The 27,067-nt window shown below is 45.5% G+C and overlaps 1 protein-coding gene across 1 annotated transcript in view; it reads left to right on the top strand.

The window, feature by feature from the left end:
• Window positions 1-6,803: 6,803 nt before the first annotated feature.
• LOC310775758 (protocadherin-15-like) overlaps window positions 6,804-27,067 on the top strand; it is a gene marked incomplete at both ends in the record, with an annotated part of 239,416 nt that continues 219,152 nt past the window's right edge. Inside the window, one exon of the mRNA XM_083635894.1 lies at window positions 6,804-6,906. Within this exon, the coding sequence (XP_083492020.1) occupies window positions 6,804-6,906 (103 nt within the window). The remainder of the gene's footprint in view (window positions 6,907-27,067) is intronic.

Raw genomic sequence — 27,067 nt, 5'->3', positions numbered from 1 at the left:
AAAATTTTACAAACCCCTATCATTTCAGCAGCATAAGTGCCCTCTATGGGTTTAACCCTGCTTTTTTGTGTGCCCTCAAATGAATGGCCGATTTGGTACATTGTTACCTCACGGTGGTATTTGCGCGTGCCCCACTCACGTGAAAAATGTTTTTTTCCCCATGTGATTATTACTGTAGTTCACGCGGCACGAGCCCTTTAAGAGCAATGCATCATGTGTAAACGCCTACTGTGGCTAATGTTAGCGGCTAGCTAGTTATGTTACATGGCAGTGAAATGCCACTGAATGACCAAATTGATATAACTTTTAACCATTTCGAGTAACACTGTTTCCATACGGATCACCAGTGTTAGTTTGTTGTTTATAACGTGGCTGGCTATATTTCTAACGTTCTCTATCTCTGATACACTGAAAATACTGGGAGGCGGTTCATAGCGTCTCTGTCAATGATTTGATTCGACAGTTCTGGGCACTGGCATTGGCGTTGGCTAATCCTGGAGTGTTCCAGCCCCAAATTGATTGTGTTCTGGCGCAAAAGAGTGGGTTCCAGGGCAAAACAGGCTCGAGCCAACTACGTTATCTTTAGAGCAGCGCAGTAAATACAATATTCCTGGAATGCGAGTTTAACTAAACAGTTATATGTCCTCTGCATTCTACAACAAATAAAGACATTACAATTTGTTTTATTTTGTATCTTACATACTTATTGGCCAAGTTATGATAGTTTATTCTGCCAGGGTACAGAAGGGAGTATAGGCGGCCATCTTGCCTGCAGAGTTTTCAAATCAAGTAGAATACCGATGTGCCAGAAATCTGGGGCGTTTAGTCCTGCTTTAAATATGAAAAAAAAATCACTTAACATATATCTCAAATTATGTTACCAGGTGGCATAGAGAATCAACGGGTCATCAGTTTGTTCCTGACTGAGATACAGATAATCCGTCCACTACACTCACTTACAGACAGTAGTGCAAAAGTGAAATATGCAGAAGTCAATTAAGGGCAGTTAAGATCAGGGAGGAGGGAGTGTGTCCTGGGATCAAGTCCCCGTCACAGCTGAATTTCTTCCCCCGAGGTTTGGCGCAGTATCACGAGTGTCATTTCCTTGTCTGCCACCTCCATCACCATTCAGAGTAAGGCAACAGCAATCTGACTGTCACGGCAATCTCTACCATGGGAACTTTACCAGTCACCTCTAATTAACAGTCCCTGCTATGGGAACTTTACCAGTCACCTCTAATTAACAGTCCCTGCTATGGGAACTTTACCATTCACCTCTAATTAACAGTCTCTGCTATGGGAACTTTACCATTCACCTCTAATTAACAGTCTCTGCTATGCGAACTTTACCATTCACCTCTAATTAACAGTCTCTGCTGGGAACTTTACCAGTCACCTCTAATTAACAGTCTCTGCTATGGGAACTTTACCAGTCACCTCTAATTAACAGTCTCTGCTATGGGAACTTTACCAGTCACCTCTAATTAACAGTCTCTGCTGGGAACTTTACCAGTCACCTCTAATTAACAGTCCCTGCTATGGGAACTTTACCAGTCACCTCTAATTAACAGTCCCTGCTATGGGAACTTTAGTCACCTCTAATTAACAGTGACGATATGCGGTTGGGCCTATTAAATGAGTTTAGTTTCAGGTAAGGCCCCATTCAGGATATCTTTTATACATCGTCATGTTCTGCACATAAATATCACTTGTGCCTTTGTGTGTGTGTGTGTGTGTGTGTGTGTGTGTGTGTGTGTGTGTGTGTGTGTGTGTGTGTGTGTGTGTGTGTGTGTGTGTGTGTGTGTGTGTGTGTGTATGTGTGTGTGTGTGTGTGTGTGTGTGTGTGTGTGTGTGTGTGTGTGTGTGTGTGTGTGTGTCGTGGTGTATAAAGTACTAGAAAACCATACTTAAGTAAAAGTAAAGATATCTTCCCAGAAAAAGACTTTGGTAAAAGTCAAAGTCACTCATTAGAATATTACTTGAGTAAAAGTCTTAAAGTACTTGATATTAAATGTACTTAAGTATCAAAAGTAATTTTCTGATATTAAATGTACTTAAGTATTGAAAGTAAAAAGTACAAGTAAATGCTGCAAAAAAATCAAGCAAAAGACATCCCTGGGCTTAAGTGGAAGTCTATTTCTTCTTCTTGACTTTTATAGCCGCTGGCAAACAACATTATGTTGCATTACAGCCACCAAATGGAATGGCGTGTGGATCGTGATTAACGTAACTTGCAAACTAGAGCACTGATTTGCCAAACCTGATCGCTTGCAGGCTACGCAATTTCTTCTGATTTTACTTTGTAACTAAGATGCTTGGGGGAAATGTAGTGGAGTAAAAGTATCCATTTTATTTGAGAAATGTAGTGGAGTAAAAGTGAAAGTTGACAGAAATATAAATACTCAAGTAAAGTACAGATACTCAGAAAAAATACTTAAGTACAGTACTTAAGTATTTATACTTAGTTACATTACACCACTGTGTGTGTGTGTGTGTGTGTGTGTGTGTGTGTGTGTGTGTGTGTGTGTGTGTGTGTGTGTGTGTGTGTGTGTGTGTGTGTGTGTGTGTGTGTGTGTGTGTGTGTTGACCTTCCCTGGACACCACACATGTAAACACACACACAAACACTGTCCTCTCAAGTCTTTGTATGGGAGAGTAGTTAGATGGTTACAGTTGCAAAAAGGGTCTGGTTTCCTTCAGAGACTTATACATAGATGGTCATTTCACATCATTTGAACTTCTGAAGAGGAAATTTGAGTTACCCAACACGCTCAGGCTCACGTACCTACAAGTCAGAAATGATGTTCGATCCAAGATTTGTGACTTTGAAGTTAAAAAAAAATGTTTTTTGTTTGTTTGTTGTTAAGCCCCTCCCCCCCCGCCCACCCCACTCCAGGCATTTCTAGGCTTGTGTGTCTGTTTGATGGCTGCGTCAGGGCCCCCACTGAGATAATTAAAGAGGCATGGCAGGAGGAGCTTGGTGTTGATCTGAAATGATATGGGACAGGACAGGAGTCTGTCTGTGGTCCAGCTTTGCTCGATTAACAGCAGACACCAGCTGATCCAATTTAAAGTTACTCACCGTCTACACTATTCCAAGTCTAGGTTGCACAAGATATACCCTTCTGTCTCACCGCTATGTGATAGGTGTCAGGTGTTAGAGGGTACACTATCCCATGCTTTCTGGTTTTGCCCTTCACTATCCGGATCCTGGGCTAAGGTATTTGAATGGTACTCTAAGGCCTATCAAATAACCGTTCAGCCAGAGGCAGAACTCGCCGTCTTCGGCTGTTTGGAATCCTCTCTCCTCCTCCCCAGCAAGCAAAATGACGTCATGATAACGTTGTGATGACGTGTTTCAGTGACGTTCAGGACTAGGCCGGATCACAGGGTGATTTGGGGATGATTTAGACGTCTACGCGGGAACGTCAAGCTGACGTCGAATATGACCGTTACCATGAATGGGCATGTTCCGTTATTCTGCTATGTACACAGCGTATATTCAGCAGCTTTATACATAAAGCTATAATTATGTCCAGATTAACAATTTCTGCTACATTTTCAAAAAATATTATATCACCCCGTGTGGGATTTGAACTCGGGATCTACAACTTACGGAACTACCTGTTCGCTGCTGAAATTATCTGCTGTATGTAGGTTTAAAAAAAATCGTACCGTCAAAACGCCTGGTTCGATCACTGTGTATCCCCAGGGGTGGACTCGACACAAATATGTCAGTTTAAAAAAAAACGTACCGTCAAAACGCCTGGTTCGATCACTGTGTATCCCCAGGGGTGGACTCGACACAAATATGTCAGTTTAAAAAAAATCGTACCGTCAAAACGCCTGGTTCGATCACTGTGTATCCCCAGGGGTGGACTCGACACAAATATGTCAGTTTAAAAAAAATCGTACCGTCAAAACGCCTGCTTCGATCACTGTATATCCCCAGGGGTGGACTCGACACAAATATGTCAGTTTAAAAAAAATCGTACCGTCAAAACGCCTGGTTCGATCACTGTGTATCCGCAGGGGTGGACTCGACACAAATATGTCAGTTTAAAAAAAAACGTACCGTCAAAACACCTGGTTCGATCACTGTGTATCCCCAGGGGTGGACTCGACACAAATATGTCAGTTTAAAAAAAATCGTACCGTCAAAACGCCTGGTTCGATCACTGTGTATCCCCAGGGGTGGACTCGACACAAATATGTCAGTTAAAAAAAAATCGTACCGTCAAAATGCCTGGTTCGATCACTGTGTATCCCCAGGGGTGGACTCGAGACAAATACGTCAGTTTAAAAAAAATCGTACCGTCAAAACACCTGGTTCGATCACTGTGTATCCCCAGGGGTGGACTCGACACAAATATGTCAGTTTAAAAAAAATCGTACCGTCAAAACGCCTGGTTCGATCACTGTGTATCCCCAGGGGTGGACTCGACACAAATACGTCAGTTTTAAAAAAATCGTACCGTCAAAACGCCTGGTTCGATCACTGTGTATCCCCAGGGGTGGACTCGACACAAATATGTCAGTTTAAAAAAAATCGTACCGTCAAAACGCCTGCTTCGATCACTGTGTATCCCCAGGGATACACCTTTTAGCCTACCGTTTCAAAACATGGACCCCTTATTATTTTTATATCGCTACATCCACATCCATGGAGTCGGGACAGTTTTAACACATTCACTGCCAGCCGTTTTTTCAATACTGTAGGTAGGTTCTGCCAAGGTTTTTTTTTGAGGATTCTGGCTCATCTTTCAAGAGACGAGGATTCTTTTCTGCTAAGATTTTGTGAACACAAATGATCTCAAAAGAACTAATAGAATGTGTGCTTTCTCTCTCTAAAAGAGTTAGTTTGTAGAGTTAGTAGTTATGTAGGCATTATCAGTAGAATACAGCATGGTTTCAGCGTCTGAAAATTTATTCTGAGATAAATGGCTTTTTGTGAAATTCGATAGAACAGTCACTTTAACCATTTCTTTTTGGCGTAAGACGTCAGACATCTAAACAATAGTTTTGAACAGTAATTTCCTCCATAGCAGCAGGAAACCCCCCTCTCCTTCAAACTCCTCCCTCCGTGGGTGTGTCTCTGGTGGCTTTGCAGCGTTTGTCACAAGCGAGGCTCTGCCTGTCTGTGCTGCCTGGCTGCTGGCGGCTGCTCTTTGGGCGAGTCTGCATGAGTCGTTTCGGTTGTGAGCTCAGCTGCAATGAAGCTGCGTGCGATTGTGGGCTTTCTGCGGTGTTTCAAAGTGTGTTGCACGCATAATCTATTATGCAAATTTGCAATCCCCCACCGCCAGCTCCCAGCGCGATAATGCGCGAAAGCGAAAGCGTTTTCGCCAATCCATTTTACAGTATGAGAATGGATTCCTCGCGCGTTCCCCTGCAGTTTTGGCTCGGCTTTTTCTAGTCTGGAGAGCACTGTCGCCACTTAGTGGGTCGGTGGAATGGGTTGTACACGTTCGGTGGCTCCAATATTTTTTATAGGAGACGTGGGGGGCGTTGATCCACGTCCCACCGTCAAACTTTTTTTTCAAAAAACTCTCTCACACACACACACACACACACACACACGCACGCACGCACACACACACACACGCACACAAACACAAATGTCTTTTGACGACGGACTTCAAACAACCGTTCTTTTTTCTTCGACGATACATTTTCATTACCTATGAAACGTAATGACTTGCACCCTCGCATGCACACACACACATACACACACACACGCACACATGACGCCGCTGAAAGATGTGAACTTTTAATGGGACCACTGGCCATCATAACCCAGGGGTTTCTGTATTTTCCGCAGTCTTAGATATCCCTATGGAATATCAATTTGCTATGATGCAGAAGCACGAATATTCATCAAAGACAATAATAACAACAACAACAACAATAATATTAATAATAATAATAATAATAATGATAATAATAATAATAATATTGATGATAATAATAATAATAATAATTCACTTTATTTGTATAGCACCTTTCATACACAACATGCAGCTCAAAGTGCTGAAGGCACTAAGAAGGCAGATAATACAAATAAAAAGATACAATTAATATAAAAGATAAAGAACAAAACATTGCATTAACATAATCACAAATACTTTTAGATGCACATTGTAAGGCAGCCATAACTTACAGTCACAAAATGGATACTGTATTTCCAGCAGATTATAGATTGTCGGGCACCTCACCTTGGCGATGTTATGATTTGCAGTTGCAGTGTCCTGCAAACTTGCATGGAGAGAATATGTTCTTTGTAGCACTCACTTCTGCAGAGGTGTGGAAAACATACAGTATGTGCATACTGTATGAGATAGGCACCGGCTCTTTCAGTGGCACATGTCTCTACCATCTGCGTTAGCGTATACATGCATCCTCTTTCAGTGGCACATGTCTCTACCATCTGCGTTAGCGTATACATGCATCCTCTTTCAGTGGCACATGTCTCTACCATCTGCGTTAGCGTATACATGCATCCGCACCACATTCCACTGAAGGCCGGAGCGTGTGTGACCATGCATCCTGAGAGAGAAGTAGCTGAAAATTGCTCTAACTGAATGCGTTCCCTTTGTGAACTGTGCCATGGCCATGGTGCGCACAATGCCCACCGGGTGTTTCTGCGGCATAGCATTCAGTGTAGCATAGCACGCAAATGGCTCGATGTGAAGTTCATCTGACTCTGACTGACCTGTGTTCTTGTGTTCCTCTCTCCTCTCCTCCTCTCTGGGCAGGTGGATGCTAAGTGAAGCGTGGTAGTGAAGATGGCTGGAGTGCGCTCAATGGGGCCTTTGTCATGGGACCGGTTCAAATGGCCGGGTATTTTGGGAATAGGAGTCCTTTATGTGCTACTGCTCTCAACCTGTGTGGGCCAAGACACAGAAGGTAAGGGGGTCTTCTCCGTCTCTGGCTGTCTCCTCTCCCCCACTGCTTATCCCATTCTACTCACTCACTTCATGTCTTTGTCTCTCTTCTCTTTGTTTTTGAGAACATCCAAGGGCGTCAATTCAGTATGGCAAGATATGGCAGCCGCCATACCTTGGCTTCTGGCCCAAAAAAAAAAGCGCTAATTAATGATCCTCCTGTCCTCTCACCTGACAGCCCCCGACGCAGCACATCGGTTAAATATGTCATGTCGAGTCCTGAACATGTTCCTATGTTATATTATTCATTAGCTGTTGTTGGTATTGTGTGGAATGATGTTTTATTATGGAGCAAGCCTCCCGAAGTGATTATTAATGCCTGCGTTTATATCGAGGTTAAGCTAAGATAGTTAACTACAACAGGAAGTGTGGATTTTCACAATAAAAGCCTCGCTTGTAAAACGTGAGTTATAAATGACCTAGTCTCTTAAAACAGACTGTCTCATCTACATCCAGCGAATGCAGCGGAAGCATTTGAAAATTGCAGAAGCCAACTCGTCTGTTTTAAGAGACTATAAATGACCAGTAGCTAATATGTTTGTGGAAACCTGTTAATAAGTGAATGGCATTTATTTCTGGCTCTGTAATAGTAAGGGGAGTATAATTGTAGCCATTTGATTTCATCCTGTTATAATTAATGTTATGGATCAGTAATAGTATATTTATGCAGATGGGGATATTAATGGGATTTATATATGTTTGCTGCACAGTGCCAGTAAAGAAAGACAGAAACACCATCCTCTCTCAGCTTATTATTCCTCATACCTGGAGGCTTTAAGTGGTGTCCTGGCCGACACACCGGCGTGAACTTGGTGACAAACCCCTAACTAGCACCTAGTCCATTGTTCTCTCCTCTACACACTGTATAAATGCCATAGCACTGTTTATTCAAATGTAACATATTCATGAACAAGTGCATGTCATGTCAATACAAACATGTTCTATATATTATTTTAGTGAAAAACCAGACTTAATGTCACCCGCGATTGTGAAGTAAGCCAGCTATTTAACACTGCCAGGAATGCAAAGTAGTCACCTTTAGGTGACAGACCCCTTTTTCATTCCAAAATAGGACACTAAAAGTGAATGGTTTTTCAGTGGTTTATGTCTGCCCTGCAGTGCCCTGCTGTCACCTTTTTCACTGTCCATGGGTCTGCATCCCTGCAGTGCACATTTGTTCAGCATTCATAAAATGCACTTGTTATGTTAGTTTTACAGTGACTAGAATAAAGAAAATGTTTACTACTTATACTGTAGTTGTCTCCTTAGTTAACCTTATAAGGTTGACATTATGTCATATAAATTAATTGCATAGAAACAACTCATGAAAATTGTCTATTGCACAACTGATTTCACAAAAAATCTTCAAGCTAGGACCATGCCATGCTACATGTATGGCATGGTCCTAGCTTGAAGAAGGACCTTGCGGACCTTGCCATACCTTGGCCTTTACTGAACTGACGCCACTGCCTCCATCTCTGGCTATGATTCAGAGTCAAATCAAGTCTGCTCAGCGGGGATTTAATACCAAAGCTGTGAACATGGTTATTCCAACTTCAGGCTCATCTTCGGTATTGCGTATGACTCAGTCAGATGCACTGAAGTGGGATTTTGCCAAAACACAGGCGTGTCCCAAGGTTTTCCAGATTCATTATTGAGCCGTAAGATCCTTTTCGATGCATGGTGTGTGTGTGTGTGTGTGTGTGTGTGTGTGTGTGTGTGTGTGCGCGTGTGTGTGTGTGTGTGTGTGTGTGTGTGTGTGTGTGTGTGTGTTTTAATTACTTTCTTTTTTGGACGAATAATACTAGGTCATAATGCAAAAAAAAAAAAAGTCTTCCTTACCATTTTTCTACATTCCCCCCCCCCCCATTTCCCCATAGCATAGTCCCACCCCTTCCCAAGGAGAGAAGTGTTTATTGTTTACAGGGTCATATTAGCAACAATAATACAGTGATGGTGACAATACAAAGTACCCACATGTAAAATAAATACATCAAAATTACAAATAAATATAAATTAATTTGTGAAAAACAAATAAATTCACAACATGTAAGGAAACAAAAAAAAGGCTCAGTCGTCACAACCAGGCAGGGATGGCAAAGACTCAATATAATTCAGGAACGTTCTCCAAGTCTTTTCAAAAGAAGGGAGCCCTTAAGGGACAATCTAAGGTTCTCTAGTTTGATGGACAGTAGCAACTCCTTCAGCCATCTAATTGTGAGATGGAGGGTGAGCATGTGTCCACTTAAGGGGAATTACTCGCCTGGCTAGTAACGTGGTGAAGGCAAGAACATGCTGCATGACTTTAGAGATGATATGTGTCTTTGAGAGCGAGTTGAATACATTTAGTAAACCTGGCAGTGTTTTGAAGAAGAGCACAATATGTGTCTGTGCAAATGCTTCGATTGAAAACATGCATAATAATATGAATTAAATAATGTTGTTGCTCTATAATATTAAGCATGTGTGTGTTAAGTCCGAATACGAATAGCTTTGCCAAAAAAACAACAACCCCACATTATTATCTCTCTCTCTCTCTCTCTCTCTCTCTCTTCCAGCTTGATATTTCCAGTTAATCCAAAAACTATCAGCACCCAAATGTAGCCGACGGGCTGAAATGGCTTGTGGGTTAAGAAATTCACAGCGTAAAAAGGATCTGCAATTCACTTCCTTGATAATGTGTAATTCTCATGTCAAACAAACATTTGAATGGTGAAGGGAATCCACATCCTGAATTGATGGCATGAGAGTAAACTGAGCCAAGCTAAAATGCAGAGATGACACAGTCTCCAATAGGAGCCCTCAGCATTTAATATTCAGGGTTGACTTTCTGCTCTATTCGTCAGAATATTAATATTCCATTTAACACTTAGTCCTTGAGATTTATCTGCTTGGCATTTAGCTGACAGAAGATACAGCCGTGTGCATGCGTGCGTGCGCGTGTGTGTGCGTGTGCGCGCGCGCGCATGTGTGCGTGTGCGTGCGTGCGTGTGTGTGTGTGTGTGTGTGTGTATACTTTCTCAAGAGTGAAACAGGCTGTGAACTTCACCTCATTCTTAATTAAGTTTGTTTATTAACCTATGGATATGGGCCCAAAGCGGTTTTGTTATGATGTAACCCAGGTTCATTGAGTGGAGAGATTATCTCTCATACAACTTTGATTTGTATTGATATATCCTTGAAATAAATAAATGTGTGCGTGCGTGTGTGTGTGTGCGAGTGTATTTCTTTATTTTTCCCTTTTTTACGCTTTTATTTTGAAAGCTCCCTCAGGAAGCGCCTATATAGGCTACACCTGTGAGCTTTACTGACTGATTCAGCAAATTCGCACTTCTCCATCTCTCCTGTTTACAATTCCCTTGGAATAAGTTGGAAATACTCCAAGCTAAGTATGAAGAACTACAGCCGTCTCAGACTTGGGAATAATAAGGCGATTTTAGTCGTGGAGCTTGTCCAACATTTCCCTCGCACCAAGGCAATTTCCATGAAGGTCAAATGGCCAGCGACGGACCACAGCTCCTGACTGCTACCGTCACCTACCATGCTCCAGACAGCCTGTGTAGGGAAGACATTACAGCTGACCATGCTCCAGACAGCCTGTGTGTAGGGAAGACATTACAGCCTACCATGCTCCAGACAGCCTGTGTAGGGAAGACATTACAGTCTACCATGCTCCAGACAGCCTGTGTGTAGGGAAGACATTACAGCCTACCATGCTCCAGACAGCCTGTGTAGGGAAGACATTACAGTCTACCATGCTCCAGACAGCCTGTGTGTAGGGAAGACATTACAGCCTACCATGCTCCAGACAGCCTGTGTGTAGGGAAGACATTACAGCCTACCATGCTCCAGACAGCCTGTCTGTAGGGAAGACATTACAGTCTACCATGCTCCAGACAGCCTGTCTGTAGGGAAGACATTACAGCCTACCATGCTCCAGACAGCCTGTGTGTAGGGAAGACATTACAGCCTACCATGCTCCAGACAGCCTGTCTGTAGGGAAGACATTACAGTCTACCATGCTCCAGACAGCCTGTGTGTAGGGAAGACATTACAGCTGACCATGCTCCAGACAGCCTGTGTGTAGGGAAGACATTACAGTCTACCATGCTCCAGACAGCCTGTGTGTAGGGAAGACATTACAGTCTACCATGCTCCAGACAGCCTGTGTGTAGGGAAGACATTACAGTCTACCATGCTCCAGACAGCCTGTGGAAGACATTACAGCCTACCATGCTCCAGACAGCCTGTGTGTAGGGAAGACATTACAGTCTACCATGCTCCAGACAGCCTGTGTGTAGGGAAGACATTACAGCCTACCATGCTCCAGACAGCCTGTGTAGGGAAGACATTACAGTCTACCATGCTCCAGACAGCCTGTGTGTAGGGAAGACATTACAGCCTACCATGCTCCAGACAGCCTGTGTGTAGGGAAGACATTACAGCCTACCATGCTCCAGACAGCCTGTCTGTAGGGAAGACATTACAGTCTACCATGCTCCAGACAGCCTCCGTGTAGGGAAGACATTACAGTCTACCATGCTCCAGACAGCCTGTGGAAGACATTACAGCCGACCATGCTCCAGACAGCCTGTGTGTAGGGAAGACATTACAGTCTACCATGCTCCAGACAGCCTGTGGAAGACATTACAGCCGACCATGCTCCAGACAGCCTGTGTGTAGGGAAGACATTACAGTCTACCATGCTCCAGACAGCCTGTGTGTAGGGAAGACATTACAGTCTACCATGCTCCAGACAGCCTGTGTAGGGAAGACATTACAGTCTACCATGCTCCAGACAGCCTGTCTGTAGGGAAGACATTACAGTCTACCATGCTCCAGACAGCCTGTGTAGGGAAGACATTACAGTCATGCTCCAGACAGCCTGTGTAGGGAAGACATTACAGTCTACCATGCTCCAGACAGCCTGTGTGTAGGGAAGACATTACAACCTACCATGCTCCAGACAGCCTGTGTGTAGGGAAGACATTACAGCCTACCATGCTCCAGACAGCCTGTGTAGGGAAGACATTACAGTCTACCATGCTCCAGACAGCCTGTGTGTAGGGAAGACATTACAACCTACCATGCTCCAGACAGCCTGTGTGTAGGGAAGACATTACAGCCTACCATGCTCCAGACAGCCTGTGTAGGGAAGACATTACAGTCTACCATGCTCCAGACAGCCTGTCTGTAGGGAAGACATTACAGTCTACCATGCTCCAGACAGCCTCCGTGTAGGGAAGACATTACAGTCTACCATGCTCCAGACAGCCTGTGGAAGACATTACAGCCTACCATGCTCCAGACAGCCTGTGTGTAGGGAAGACATTACAGTCTACCATGCTCCAGACAGCCTGTGTGTAGGGAAGATATTACAGTCTACCATGCTCCAGACAGCCTGTGTGTAGGGAAGACATTACAGTCTACCATGCTCCAGACAGCCTGTGTGTAGGGAAGACATTACAGTCTACCATGCTCCAGACAGCCTGTGTGTAGGGAAGACATTAGAGTCTACCATGCTCCAGACAGCCTGTGTGTAGGGAAGACATTAGAGTCTACCATGCTCCAGACAGCCTGTCTGTAGGGAAGACATTAGAGTCTACCATGCTCCAGACAGCCTGTGTAGGGAAGACATTAGAGTCTACCATGCTCCAGACAGCCTGTGTAGGGAAGACATTACAGTCTACCATGCTCCAGACAGCCTGTGTAGGGAAGGCATTAGAGTCTACCATGCTCCAGACAGCCTGTGTAGGGAAGACATTACAGTCTACCATGCTCCAGACAGCCTGTGTGTAGGGAAGACATTACAGTCTACCATGCTCCAGACAGCCTGTGTAGGGAAGACATTACAGTCTACCATGCTCCAGACAGCCTGTCTGTAGGGAAGACATTACAGCCTACCATGCTCCAGACAGCCTGTGTAGGGAAGACATTACAGTCTACCATGCTCCAGACAGCCTGCGTGTAGGGAAGACATTACAGTCTACCATGCTCCAGACAGCCTGTGGAAGACATTACAGCTGACCATGCTCCAGACAGCCTGTGTGTAGGGAAGACATTACAGTCTACCATGCTCCAGACAGCCTGTGTGTAGGGAAGATATTACAGTCTACCATGCTCCAGACAGCCTGTGGAAGACATTACAGCCGACCATGCTCCAGACAGCCTGTGTAGGGAAGACATTACAGTCTACCATGCTCCAGACAGCCTGTGTGTAGGGAAGACATTACAGTCTACCATGCTCCAGACAGCCTGTGTGTAGGGAAGACATTACAGCCTACCATGCTCCAGACAGCCTGTGTGTAGGGAAGACATTACAGTCTACCATGCTCCAGACAGCCTGTCTGTAGGGAAGACATTACAACCTACCATGCTCCAGACAGCCTGTGTGTAGGGAAGACATTACAACCTACCATGCTCCAGACAGCCTGTGTGTAGGGAAGACATTACAACCTACCATGCTCCAGACAGCCTGTGTGTAGGGAAGACATTACAACCTACCATGCTCCAGACAGCCTGTGTGTAGGGAAGACATTACAACCTACCATGCTCCAGACAGCCTGTGTGTAGGGAAGACATTACAACCTACCATGCTCCAGACAGCCTGTGTGTAGGGAAGACATTACAGCCCTGATAGGGACCACGTGATCAACTCTCTACTTATACAATAAGTTAAGTGGAAGACACCAACACAGTGATATCAGGAGGTGCGGGTGGTGGTAGGTGAGTGTGGAGAGCTTTCAGGGTGGTTTTAATGTGTCTTTATTGCTACTTTATTTTGTTGCAATAATGTTCTTTCCCATCTGTCTCCATGTTGCTGTCTCACTTCCTCTATTTAATTCATTATCTCTCTCTCTCTCTCTCTCTCTCTCTCTCTCTCTCTCTCTCACTCTCTGTGTATCCCATCCTCTCTTTATCATCCCTGCCCATTGGCCTGTCTCTCCCTCTCCCCCTGTCCTGGCGACGGCATCCCCTGCCCTCTCTCTCACCCCCTTAATCTTTCCCCTCATCTCTCTTGTCTACATTTGTCTTTCTCTGGCACACCCATTCTCCACCCATCTCTCTCTCTATCTCTGGCACAGCCTTTCTCCACCCGTCTCTCTCTCTACTACTACTACTACCTACCACTGTCTGCTCTGTGCAACCCCACACTGGCTGGGAGCAGACCTGACATACTGAGATGAGGAGAGAGAGAGAGAGAGAGAGAGAGAGAGAGAGAGAGAGAGAGAGAGAGAGACAGACAGATAAGCCAGCACAGTGACAAAGTGGTGATCCCTACGGCACTGAGCCTGCGTGTGTGTGTGTGTGTGTGTTGCGTGTGTGCGTGTGCATGTGTGTGCATGTGTGTGTGTGTGCCCGCACGCATGTGCGTGTGTGTGTGTGTGTGTGTGTGTATGTGTGTGTGTTTGTGTGCGCGTGCGCGTGCGTGCGTGCATGTGTGTGTGTGTGTTTGAGCGAGCCGACAATCTGTTCTCTCCAGAGATACATCACTCTAACACAAGGTCACACGCCCTCCAGTCTAATCCTCTGGTTTTCTCTGCTCTCGTCATTTCTCCATTCCTCTCCTCTGTCAACTCTCCTCCTTTTCCTTTTTAAATAGACTTTATTAAATTATTTAAACAGGGATAACAAAACATTCACAGTAATACCAGGTTAATAACATAAATCACCACAATACATATTTACACCAAAGATAGATCACAAAGTCAAACAGGTGCCAGGGTATAGATCCTTTTGTTCTTATGTCCAGTATTGTGTTGCCTTGAAGGCATTTGTTTAATTTTTACTAACTTCATCTTTAAATAATTATAATAATTTTTAGTTGAAAATGAGAAGTGAATAATTAAAATACTTTACAGTTCAGAACTATTTTGGGAGATCTATTTTAGTTTGAAATCGCATTTTATTTTTGTAAAGCATGACATCACTTCCTGTTTAGTCTCTTCCTGTTGAGCTCCACATGGTCCTGTAGAGAGAAAAAGAATGCTCTGAACACAATCTGACACAAACCGCTTGCATCCTACATCAGGCATCGTGAAGCAATGTCGTAAGTTCATTTATCGACTTTAAACATGTTGGACATGATATATTTTCAATTATTTAGTCAAAAAGTGACATTTGTTAAGTTATTTAGAAACTGTTTGTTTACAGTTGTGTATGGCTAATGCTAATGCCAGTGGCATGTTGAATGCTATCTACAATGCAAGATAACAATGTACAATGTAAAACCCGGACACTGAATGTTTTTTGTATTGTTTTTATTTACAGTTTTCACCATACAACGTGTTAATCAAGAAGAGTGACAAGTAAACGGTCAAACTTACTTACGGCTCTGTCTTCATTGACTCTGGTTTAACTGAGTGTTTAGTCAGAGTTTCGACACTCTGCACGAGAACATTATAGTGAAAAGACAGCATTCGATGTTCTGAAGTGGGCAAGATGTCAACCAGCAAGATGTCAGCCAGCAAGACGTCAACCACCAAGAAGTCTGTAGCCAGTACTAGGAGCAGCAAGACAGCATCGTCATCGGGAAGTGCAGCCCGCGCACGAGCTAAAGCAGAAGCCGCCATAGTAAGAGTGTCATATGCTAGCCAAGAGGCTAAACTGAAAATGGAAAAGGCTGCCAGAGAAGCAGAACGGATCACAAGAGATGCTCAAAATCAGCTGGAAACAGTAAGGATAGACGCAGAGTTGGAAGTGCTAATGCTACGACGAGAAGCTGATGTGGCCGTAGTGGAGGCTCAAGTGATGGAAAACGCTGATGCAATTCATACAGTAATTGAAAGCGGAAAATCTGAAGAGAGGACCAAAATGGAACGAACCAGTGAATATGTCCAATCTCAAAATGCCCTTCAGACTCGCTCTCCCTCCCCACACATGGCAGCCCAACCTGTTGCTTCGCCATTCCATGATGATTCACACGACAGCTTCATAACATGGCGTCCACCTGTGGAAGATATTTCACAATTACACACAATCAACAAGCCAAAGTCTGAAAATGCTGATCCAACGATGTACGTACCTGCACCAAATTCACCTGATCCAACTAGAGTTGAGACAAAGTCTAATGTCAGAAAAACATTCCCCACCCTAAACATAGATGCTCAGTCATATGCGCCCCGACATATTCCTCCAGTTAGCACGTCACCACTGGCGGAGCCTTTGGCACAATATTTGGCACGGCGAGACCTTGTAAATTCAGGACTGTACCAATTTGATGACAAGCCAGAGAATTATCGTGCATGGTACTCTTCATTCTTTAGCGCGGCTGGTGAAGTTCGCCTCACAGCAACCCAAGAATTGGACCTCATGACTAAATGGCTGGGAAAGGAATCTGGCCAACAGGTGAAACGTATACGCTCAGTGCATGTCAACAACCCCAATTTGGCTTTACACAAAGCGTGGGAGAGGCTACGTGAGTGCTATGCTGCCCCCGAAATCATTGAGCAGTCACTGTTTCAGCGGTTGGACAGTGTTCCTAGGATTCAAGCCAAGGATCATTCCAAATTACGTGAACTTGGGGATTTGCTCCAGGAGATCCAAGGCGCTAAAGAAGACGGATATCTCAGTGGACTGTCGTACCTGGACACTTCTCGTGGCATCGGCCCAATCGTAGAAAAGCTGCCATATGGACTTCAGGACAAGTGGATGTCTTCTGGATCACAATACAAAGGAGAGCACCATGGTCGCTTCCCTCCCTTTGAGTATTTTTGCAACTTCGTGTGCTATGAGGCAAAGAAGCGAAACGACCCTAGCTTCATGTATCAAGGCAGCACCACAACATCCACAAAACCACCAGACAAATCCTTTGTGAGGAACTTTAACACCAACAAACCCATTTCAGTGAACAAAACGGATGTTTCTACAACCAACGACGATCCTAACAGGAACTGCCCGTTACACAATAAACCCCATCCTCTTAAAAGATGCAGAACATTCAGAAACAAACTCCTCGATGACAGAAAGGCCTTCCTCAAGGAGAGAGGAATATGTTTCAAATGCTGTTCTTCAACCTCCCACTTTGCCAAAGACTGCAAGTCCTCTCTAAAGTGCACTGAATGTGACAGTACCAATCATGATGCGGCCATGCATCCTGGCCCATCACCTCAAACTGTCAAGGCTCCTCCACCATCACAAGGGAACGGCGGGGAGGAAGAAGATCATTCTAACACGGCTGTCGTTAGAACAAGCTGCACAGAAGTGTGCGGTCCTGGTCAGTGGAGCCGTTCATGCTCAAAGATCTGTCTCGCGAAGATATACCCCAAGGGTTCCATGGACATGGCCATCAAAGCCTATGTAATTCTGGACGATCAGAGCAATCGTTCATTAGCAAGACCAGAGTTCTTCGAGCTGTTTGGGGTAGAGAGCGAACCATTCTCATACCATCTCAAAACTTGCTCTGGCATCGTAGAAACATGTGGTAAGAAGGCAGAGGGATTCCAGATTGAGTCACTGGACGGCAAAGTTCTCATCTCTCTCCCACCACTCATTGAGTGTCATGAGATACCAGACAATCGGTCTGAGATTCCAACACCGAGCTCAGTTCTACACCAGCCGCATCTCCATCACATTGCCAAGCATATCCCAGAACTGGACCCGAAAGCAGAAGTACTCGTGCTACTCGGAAGAGACGTCCTAAGGGCACACAAGGTCAGGCAGCAAGTCAACGGACCACATGACGCCCCTTTTGCCCAACGTCTGGATCTCGGCTGGGTAGTAATTGGAGAGGTGTGTCTGGGCAATGTACATAAGCCGACATTGACAGTCAACACGTTCAAGACCAACGTGCTGGACAGTGGTCGCCATACAATTTTTCAACCCTGCACAAGCTTCATCCATGTCAAGGAGACGCAGAGCTTTAACAGGCCTGGCAAAGCACCTGAGAGGATGCTAGGGCAGACAGTTTTCAACCGGACTGAGCATGACAACAAACCTGCTCCATCAATGGAAGATACCATCTTCTTAAAGATAATGGACACAAACGTCTACAGAGACGACGCAAACAGTTGGGTCGCTCCATTACCGTTCAGAGAACCACGCCAGCCGTTGCCGAATAACAAAGGGCAGGTACTCACCCGGTTTGCATCTCTGCAACGAACCATGAAAAGAAAACCGGAGATGCAGGAACAGTATGTGGCATTCATGGAGAAGATCTTTGCTAACGGACATGCCGAGATAGCGCCACCACTGAGAGAAAATGAGGAGTGCTGGTATCTCCCAACGTTTGGGGTCTACCACCCGAAAAAACCCAATCAAATCAGAGTGGTCTTTGATTCAAGTGCCCAGCACTCCGGTGTCTCACTCAATGACGTGCTCCTCACAGGCCCCGATCTCAATAACTCCCTCCTGGGTGTCCTGCTACGCTTCCGGAAAGAGAAAGTTGCAATCCTGGCGGACATCCAGCAGATGTTCCATTGTTTCTTGGTGCGTGAAGACCATCGCAACTTCCTCCGGTTTTTATGGCACAAGGACAATGACATCAACAAGGAAGTTATTGAATACCGGATGAAGGTCCACGTCTTTGGCAACGGGCCATCTCCTGCTGTGGCCATCTATGGGCTGCGAAGAGCCATCAGGGAAGGTGCACAGGAGCATGGTGCTGATACTGTCAAGTTTGTGGAGAGGCACTTCTATGTTGATGATGGCCTGGTGTCCCTACCAGATGAAGCCGAAGCAATCGACCTGCTCCAACGAACACAGGCTTCACTTGCTGAATCAAATCTCCGCTTGCACAAGTTCGTGTCAAACTGTCAAGCAGTCACAGAGGCTTTCCCACCGGAAGATTGTGCCCCAGTAATCAAGGACCTAGATCTGAGTGGAGAAACAGCACCCACACAACGGAGCTTGGGTCTGCTGTGGGAAATCACATCCGACACATTCACCTACTCCGCATCTACCATGAACAAACCATTCACCCGACGTGGAGTCCTCTCCACTGTCAACAGTGTTTTTGATCCCCTGGGTTTGCTGGCACCCGTCACGATCCAGGGCAGAGCCCTCCTCAGGGAACTTACATCTGAACAGTCAGACTGGGACACACCCCTCCCGGAAGACAAACTGAGTAGATGGGAGGCTTGGAGGGATTCGCTCCAAGACCTAAAACAGCTTCATGTTCCACGTACGTACACAGTAACCTCACTCACTAAAGCAGCACGCACAGAATTGTGTGTGTTTGCAGATGCATCAACCAAGGCCATTGGTGCTGTGGCGTACCTGAAAACAGTTCAGGAAGATGGGCAAGTCGAAGTAGGATTCGTTATGAGCAAAACAAAGCTAGCACGCCTCTCCGAGCCTACCATCCCAAGGCTTGAGCTGTGCGCTGCCGTCTTGGCAGTAGAGATGGCAGATCTCCTACAGGATGAGCTGGACCTTGAGTTGGAAAGAACGAAATTCTACACGGACAGCAAAGTAGTGCTCGGCTATATTTGTAACGAATCAAAACGATTCTACACATACGTCCACAATAGAGTTCAACGTATCCGACAGTCGTCAAAGCCTGAACAATGGCACTATGTATGTACAGAAGAAAACCCTGCAGACCATGCGTCAAGATCCTTACCTGCATCCCGCTTGGCACTGACCTCTTGGTTCACTGGACCCTCCTTCCTGCGTCAGCCACCTGCAGAGGAAACACGTACACATGAGACGTTCGAGCTACTTGAACCTGGAAATGACTCAGAAATTCGACCACAGGTACACACCTGTGCTACTCACCTGGAACCAATACTTACCTCTGAGCGCTTCCAACGCTTCTCCACCTTCGCTTCCCTGGTAAGAGGAGTAGCATTGCTCGTCCACATGGCAAGATCCTACAAACATTCAAACCACAACAGCAAATGCAAAGGCTGGCACAGATGCAACGTACCTCGTACTCCAGGCGAATTGGCACAAGCAAAGAATGTTATCCTCAAAGCAACACAAGAGGCAGCCTTTGCAAAAGAACTTTCAGCCCTCCGAGCCAACAAAGCAATATCTAAAAACAGCCCCTTGCAGAAACTCAGTCCAATCTTGGAGGACAACTTCATCTGCGTTGGAGGCCGACTAAAGCATTCAGAACTTGCAACTGCAGAAAAGAACCCAATACTTCTACCAAAGGATAGCCACATCTCCCTACTGCTCACACGACATCACCATGAGCAGGTAAAACACCAAGGCCGTCACCTGACGGAAGGAGCGATCAGGGCAGCAGGATTGTGGATCTTGGGAGGCAAGACGCTGATCAACTCAGTACTCCATAAATGCATAACCTGCCGCAAGCTGCGTGGGAAGCTGGAAGAACAGCGCATGGCAGACCTGCCACCTGAACGTCTCAAAACCTGCCCTCCATTTACGTATGTGGGGCTTGATGTCTTTGGGCCCTGGTTTGTCACAACTAGACGCACAAGAGGAGGACAGGCGAACAGCAAGCGGTGGGCCATCATGTTCACCTGTATGAGTTCGAGGGCTGTGCATATCGAAGTCATCGAGGCTATGGACTCTTCCAGCTGCATAAACGCTCTCAGGCGCTTCTTCGCACTCAGAGGCCCTGCGACACAGCTCCGATCCGATTGCGGTACTAACTTTATTGGAGCGTGCAAGGAACTTGGGATGGACAAAACGGTACAGAGATACCTCAGCGAGCAGGGATGCAGCTGGGAGTTTAACCCGCCACACGCCTCTCACCAGGGAGGCTCTTGGGAACGCATGATCGGTATTGCCCGAAGAATCCTTGATTCAATGTTTCTACAGCACAACACTCGCCTAACCCATGAAGTGCTTTGCACACTAATGGCAGAGGTCACAGCCATTATAAATGCACGACCACTCCTACCTGTGTCTGCAGACCCGGAAAAACCCTTCATACTCTCACCCTCAATGCTCCTTACGCAGAAGTCAGGAGTTCCACCTCCACCCGGGGAATTCTCGGACAAAGACCTGTACACAAAGCAATGGAGACAAGTTCAGGCCCTTGCAAACCAGTTCTGGACCCGCTGGAGCCGTGAATACTTACCTTCCTTGCAGCAGAGACAGAAGTGGACAGTGCCTCACAGAAACCTTCAAGTTGGGGATCTAGTTCTGCTCAGGGACAAGCAGACCGCCCGCAACTGCTGGCCCATGGCCAGGATCACCGCCACATTCCCTGGAAAGGATGGACTTGTAAGAAAGGTTGAGGTGAAGACCACCGACCAAGGCAGTGTGAGAACCTTTCTTAGACCAATTGTAGAAGTTGTTCTACTTCTGCCCAAAGACTGATCTAGAGACTAATGTTCTGGATTTGCACAAGTTCTAGTGACCTCACATAGGTCAGGCGGGGAGTGTGTTGCCTTGAAGGCATTTGTTTAATTTTTACTAACTTCATCTTTAAATAATTATAATAATTTTTAGTTGAAAATGAGAAGTGAATAATTAAAATACTTTACAGTTCAGAACTATTTTGGGAGATCTATTTTAGTTTGAAATCGCATTTTATTTTTGTAAAGCATGACATCACTTCCTGTTTAGTCTCTTCCTGTTGAGCTCCACATGGTCCTGTAGAGAGAAAAAGAATGCTCTGAACACAATCTGACACAAACCGCTTGCATCCTACATCAGGCATCGTGAAGCAATGTCGTAAGTTCATTTATCGACTTTAAACATGTTGGACATGATATATTTTCAATTATTTAGTCAAAAAGTGACATTTGTTAAGTTATTTAGAAACTGTTTGTTTACAGTTGTGTATGGCTAATGCTAATGCCAGTGGCATGTTGAATGCTATCTACAATGCAAGATAACAATGTACAATGTAAAACCCGGACACTGAATGTTTTTTGTATTGTTTTTATTTACAGTTTTCACCATACAACGTGTTAATCAAGAAGAGTGACAAGTAAACGGTCAAACTTACTTACGGCTCTGTCTTCATTGACTCTGGTTTAACTGAGTGTTTAGTCAGAGTTTCGACACTCTGCACGAGAACATTACAAGTATTTTATCTGTTCAACTTTGATATAATTTATTTATAACACTTCAAAATGACAAAGAATATGCTATGATTAAAAGTTCATATAGCCTAGATTTCTTAAATTATATTTTCGTTGCAGCGTCAGTATACATAATATTTATCATTTTTATTCATTATCAAAATTACCCAAAACATAAAACAGATCTACTGGAATAATTCCTCTACTTTTCCCTCATTCCTCCTTTCTCCTCTCTGTCTCCTCGCTGTCTGTCTCTTCTCCTCCCTGTCTGTCTCTTCTCCCCTCTCCTCTTTTCCCTCATCCCTCCTTTCTCCTCCCGGTCTACTCTTCTCCTCTCTCCTCTTTTCCCTCTTCCCTCCTTTTTTCCTCCTCTGTCTACTCTTCATACTCTCTCCTCTTTTCCCTCTTCCCTCCTTTCTCCTCCTCTGTCTACTCTTCCACTCTTCTCTTTTCCCTCATCCCTCCTTTCTCCTCCCTACTCTTCTCCTCTCTCCTCTTTTCCCTCTTCCCTCCTTTCTCCTCCTCTGTCTACTCTTCCACTCTCTTCTCTTTTCCCTCATCCCTCCTTTCTCCTCCCTACTCTTCTCCTCTCCTCTTTTCCCTCTTCCCTCCTTTCTCCTCTGTCTACTCTTCTCCTCTCTCCTCTTTTCCCTCTTCCCTCCTTTCTCCTCCTCTGTCACTCTCTTCTCTTTTCCCTCTTCCCTCCTTTCTCCTCTCTGTCTACCCTTCTCCTCTCTTCTCTTTTCCCTCTTCCCTCCTTTCTCCTCCTCTGTCTACTATTCTCCTCTCTTCTCTTTTCCCTCATCCCTCCTTTCTCCTCCCTACTCTTCTCCTCTCTCCTCTTTTCCCTCCTTTCTCCTCCTCTGTCTACTCTTCCACTCTCTTCTCTTTTCCCTCTTCCCTCCTTTCTCCTCCTCTCTGTCTACTCTTCTCCTCTCTCCTCTGTTCCCTCATCCCTCCTTTCTCCTCCTCTCTGTCTACTCTCTCCTCTGTTCCCTCATCCATCCTTTCTCATCCTCTCTGTCTACTCTTCTCCTCTCTCCTCTTTTCCCTCTTCCCTCCTTTCTCCTCCTCTGTCTACTCTTCTCCTCTCTCCTCTTTTCCCTCTTCCCTCCTTTCTCCTCCTCTGTCTACCACTCTCTTCTCTTTTCCCTCTTCCCTCCTTTCTCCTCTCTGTCTACTCTTCTCCTCTCTTCTCTTTTCCCTCTTCCCTCCTTTCTCCTCCTCTCCGTCTACTCTTCTCCTCTCTTCTCTTTTCCCTCATCCCTCCTTTCTCCTCCCTACTCTTCTCCTCTCTCCTCTTTTCCCTCCTTTCTCCTCCTCTGTCTACTCTTCCACTCTCTTCTCTTTTCCCTCTTCCCTCCTTTCTCCTCCTCTCTGTCTACTCTTCTCCTCTCTCCTCTGTTCCCTCATCCCTCCTTTCTCCTCCTCTCTGTCTACTCTCTCCTCTGTTTCCTCATCCCTCCTTTCTCATCCTCTCTGTCTACTCTTCTCCTCTTTTCCCTCTTCCGTACTTTCTCCTCCCTGTGTACTCTTCTCCTCTCCTCTTTTCCATCCCCCCCCTTTCTCCTCCCCTACTGCCCACTCTTCTCACCAGATTCACCAGACAACCCTTCTTACCAGGGTGGGGGAGAAGAAGTTAATTGCGAATGACGCTACCATGCCCCACCGCTCCCATATATAAAGGATGGTGCTATTGCCCTAGCGGCGGACAGTGAAAATATTATTTTCATCCGACCCCAATATGAGGGGATATTGGTGTAGATAAAAGTATGATGCTTCTGTAGGTCGCAGATTAGGTCTGCTCCCATAGCTGAGTCAACTCACCATTATTAGAAATAAAACCCTGGTTTGCAGACATGTAAAATGTCAATGTTTTATTCTGGCGATTGGGTTGCTTGCAGCCGTTCTCCATGCCTCTCCTCTCAGCTCCTGTTGCATCCTCTCCTCCTCTCTAATCGCCATCTCTCATTCGCTACCAATCCTCCAGTCCTCTGCTCTCCTGTCATTGCTGTTATCCTCCATTCCCCTGCTCTCCTGTCATTGCTGTTATCCTCCAGTCCCCTGCTCTCCTGTCATTGCTGTTATCCTCCAGTCCTCTGCTCTCCTGTCACTGCTGTTATCCTCCAGTCCTCTGCTCTCCTGTCATTGCTGTTATCCTCCAGTCCTCTGCTCTCCTGTCATTGCTGTTATCCTCCAGTTCCCTGCTCCCCTGTCATTGCTGTTATCCTCCACTCCTCTGCTCTCCTGTCATTGCTGTTATCCTCCAGTCCTCTGCTCTCCTGTCATTGCTGTTATCCTCCAGTCCTCTGCTCTCCTGTCATTGCTGTTATCCTCCAGTCCCCTGCTCTCCTGTCATCAGAGTCCTGCACCGGGTCGGGGTTCCGCGGGGCCCCGCCGGGTACCCGCAAAAAAATGCGGGGGGCGGGTGTTATTTTGTCTTCATTTTATTTGCGGGTTCGGATCTGGGTAGAATAAACAACATGCGGCCCGGGTCGCGGGTGTTGTATAATATATGTATTTTTATTTGCTTTTTATATAACGATAATAATTCAGTCAGTGTGTAACTTCATGTTTTGTCTGAGTCTGACCTGACGTCTTTGACCTCAATCATTTCCGCTGGTCCTTTCCTTCCGGGTCAGCTCTCCCTCGCTCCGGTCAGGTATAAACAGAAATGACCTAGCTAGACCTATGCTAGCTAGCTTGTTGCATTGCATGACAGCCAGCGCCAGCAAGGCTAGCATGTTTCCTTTAGCTGCTGCCTGGCCCTGGCTGGCCTGCTGGCACTGGCACCAGTGACAAAACACCGTCAATGTGCTTAATTGTAAATAACGTTATGCAATGCCTGCCGAGTCCGACTGCACCGACTACCGTTGTTGGCTCTCGTCAGTGACTCGACCAGAAAAGACCGCTATTCGCTTCCTGTGTGAATTGTGAAACGATCGCAGTTACTTTGGTTACCGTATGTTCACTTCAAAAAAAATTATATATGCGGAAGCGGAGCGGGGCGCGGGTCTCATGTCTGCGGGGCGGGGTGGGTTGCGGTACTGACTGATCATATGAGCGGGTTCGCGGAGCGGGGTCGGTACTGCACGTCGCGGGGCCGGGCGGAACCGGGTCTTGAAAATCAGACGCAAAATCAGACGCAGCGCAGGACTCTGCCTGTCATTGCTGTTATCCTCCACTCCTCTGCTCTCCTGTCATTGCTGTTATCGCCTTTCCTCGCTCCTCTTCGGTCCTTCTTCTCTCTGCTCCTCTTCTGTCCCCCATGGATGGATGAATGGCTGGGTGGTTGGATAGAGGCGGGGAGACAGAGAGCTATGGCACCCTAGGGAGAGGTGTGGATTGGAGTACCTGCTGATGGAAGCTTAAAAAGGACATGACACAGGCAGACTTTTCGAGAAACACATATGCTTTCTTGTCTTTTTTCCATTTTTCTCTCAACCTGCTCTCGAAAGATTCTAAAAAATAAAGAAAAATCCATAGCTGTCAAGTTTGCCTGCCCTCCTGCCAGCCAGCCAGCCAGTCAGTCAGTCAGTCAGTCAGTCATGCACCTCAAGGATGACTTCACTTATTGGTATGTGGAGTGAAATCCATTATTTGTTGAGGCCCATGGGCCAAAACGGAACAGGGATTTGATAAGAATGAATGAAAATACTTGCTTAGCATCTTGTTTTCATTTACACAGTTTTAATAATGTGCCTTCTAATAAGTAAATTATCACAAAATAGCACCTCACATATTAATTAAATTATATCTTAAAGACCCAGTTATGTAAATAACTTACACATTATCTAGAACCCTTTTAATGACTACACACACACGCACGCACGCACGCACGTGCACCCATTGGGGGCAACAACCCATTTATCAGAGTGATTCAGAATCCAATAGAAACCTCAGTCGATTGCATATTGAGTGACAGACTCCGCCTCCATGTGATTGCATATTGAGTGACAGACTCCGCCTCCATGTGATTGCATATTGAGTGACAGACTCCGCCTCAATATGATGCATATTGAGTGACAGACTCCGCCTCCATGGGATTGCATATTGAGTGACAGACTCCGCCTCCATGTGATTGCATATTGAGTGACAGACTCCGACAAACGCCACTCGAGTTTATAATCCATTTAGTTTCAGTCTTGCTCATCAAAGTGGTGAATTTCATCATGAAATGTTTACATTGATGTTTTTGACTAAATTTGTACCAGTCAAATTCTGTGGACAATTGAGGCTGTATAGACACTTTTCAAGCTCACTCTCTTTATTGACAGGACAGACTCAATCAACATAGAGATAGATCCAAAGATATTTCTTCTGACTGCATGTTACCACATGTTAGAACTGATTTCCAGTCTACCTTTTCCACTTCTATGGCATTTTGGAGTGGACGGAGCATGTTTTCCCCCCAATTGACCTCTCGCTAAGCCCCACCCCTCGTGCTCACTCGGCAAACACAGGGCAGGCTGAATAGAATAATGGCAGCCATCACTGTCAAAGTTATATCCCAAGATGCTCTTCACAACTTTTTGAGGCCTGATATCGTCTAGAAGCCATCAGAAAGTACTTCACTATGCCATGGAGGGCAATGTACAACATTTAAAGCTATCGATAAAAAGAAATGCGATACGTGCATAATTCAGCATTTTCTTTTGCCGACTTTCTGAATACCATGATGATTTCATGATACCTTTTGGATCATGGAAGCCAAATGAGGGAGAAGACTCATCTCGCTGTCACCACGATTGCAGATTTAACGTCCAAAACAGTAGCATTGTGGATGTGAGTGGATCTACGTTTACTAGTTTAATATTATCAATTGCCTGGCCTCCCAGGATACCTCGTAATGTTGCATTTACCCCCATGCACATCGTTTTGACCATTTTTTCCTATTTATAACTGTATGAAACACCATAAAACCAGAGGAGAATCCCAATTTCTTCTGCTTCTCTATGGAGCCCTAGGCTCAGGTTGTCCGAGTGTATGGTAGAGCTGCACGCGCTGTGATTTGCTAGTCTGCGTTCCGGGTGGGACTTAGCGATAGGTCAATTTCAATCTAGACACCAGTTCTCTCCAGACAAAGCAACCGAACAAGCATTTGGAAACATGCAGGAGGATGCAAAGTTAATTGTCAACCCAGATTAGCACAAAATCTGCACAATTAGGGTTTCCACG

The sequence above is a fragment of the Poromitra crassiceps genome (assembly GCF_964638095.1).
Source record: "Poromitra crassiceps genome assembly, chromosome: 4".
Lineage (NCBI taxonomy): Eukaryota > Metazoa > Chordata > Actinopteri > Beryciformes > Melamphaidae > Poromitra > Poromitra crassiceps.
Note: the sequence above shows the minus strand (reverse complement) of the source record. Positions and strands in the feature narration are given on the sequence as shown.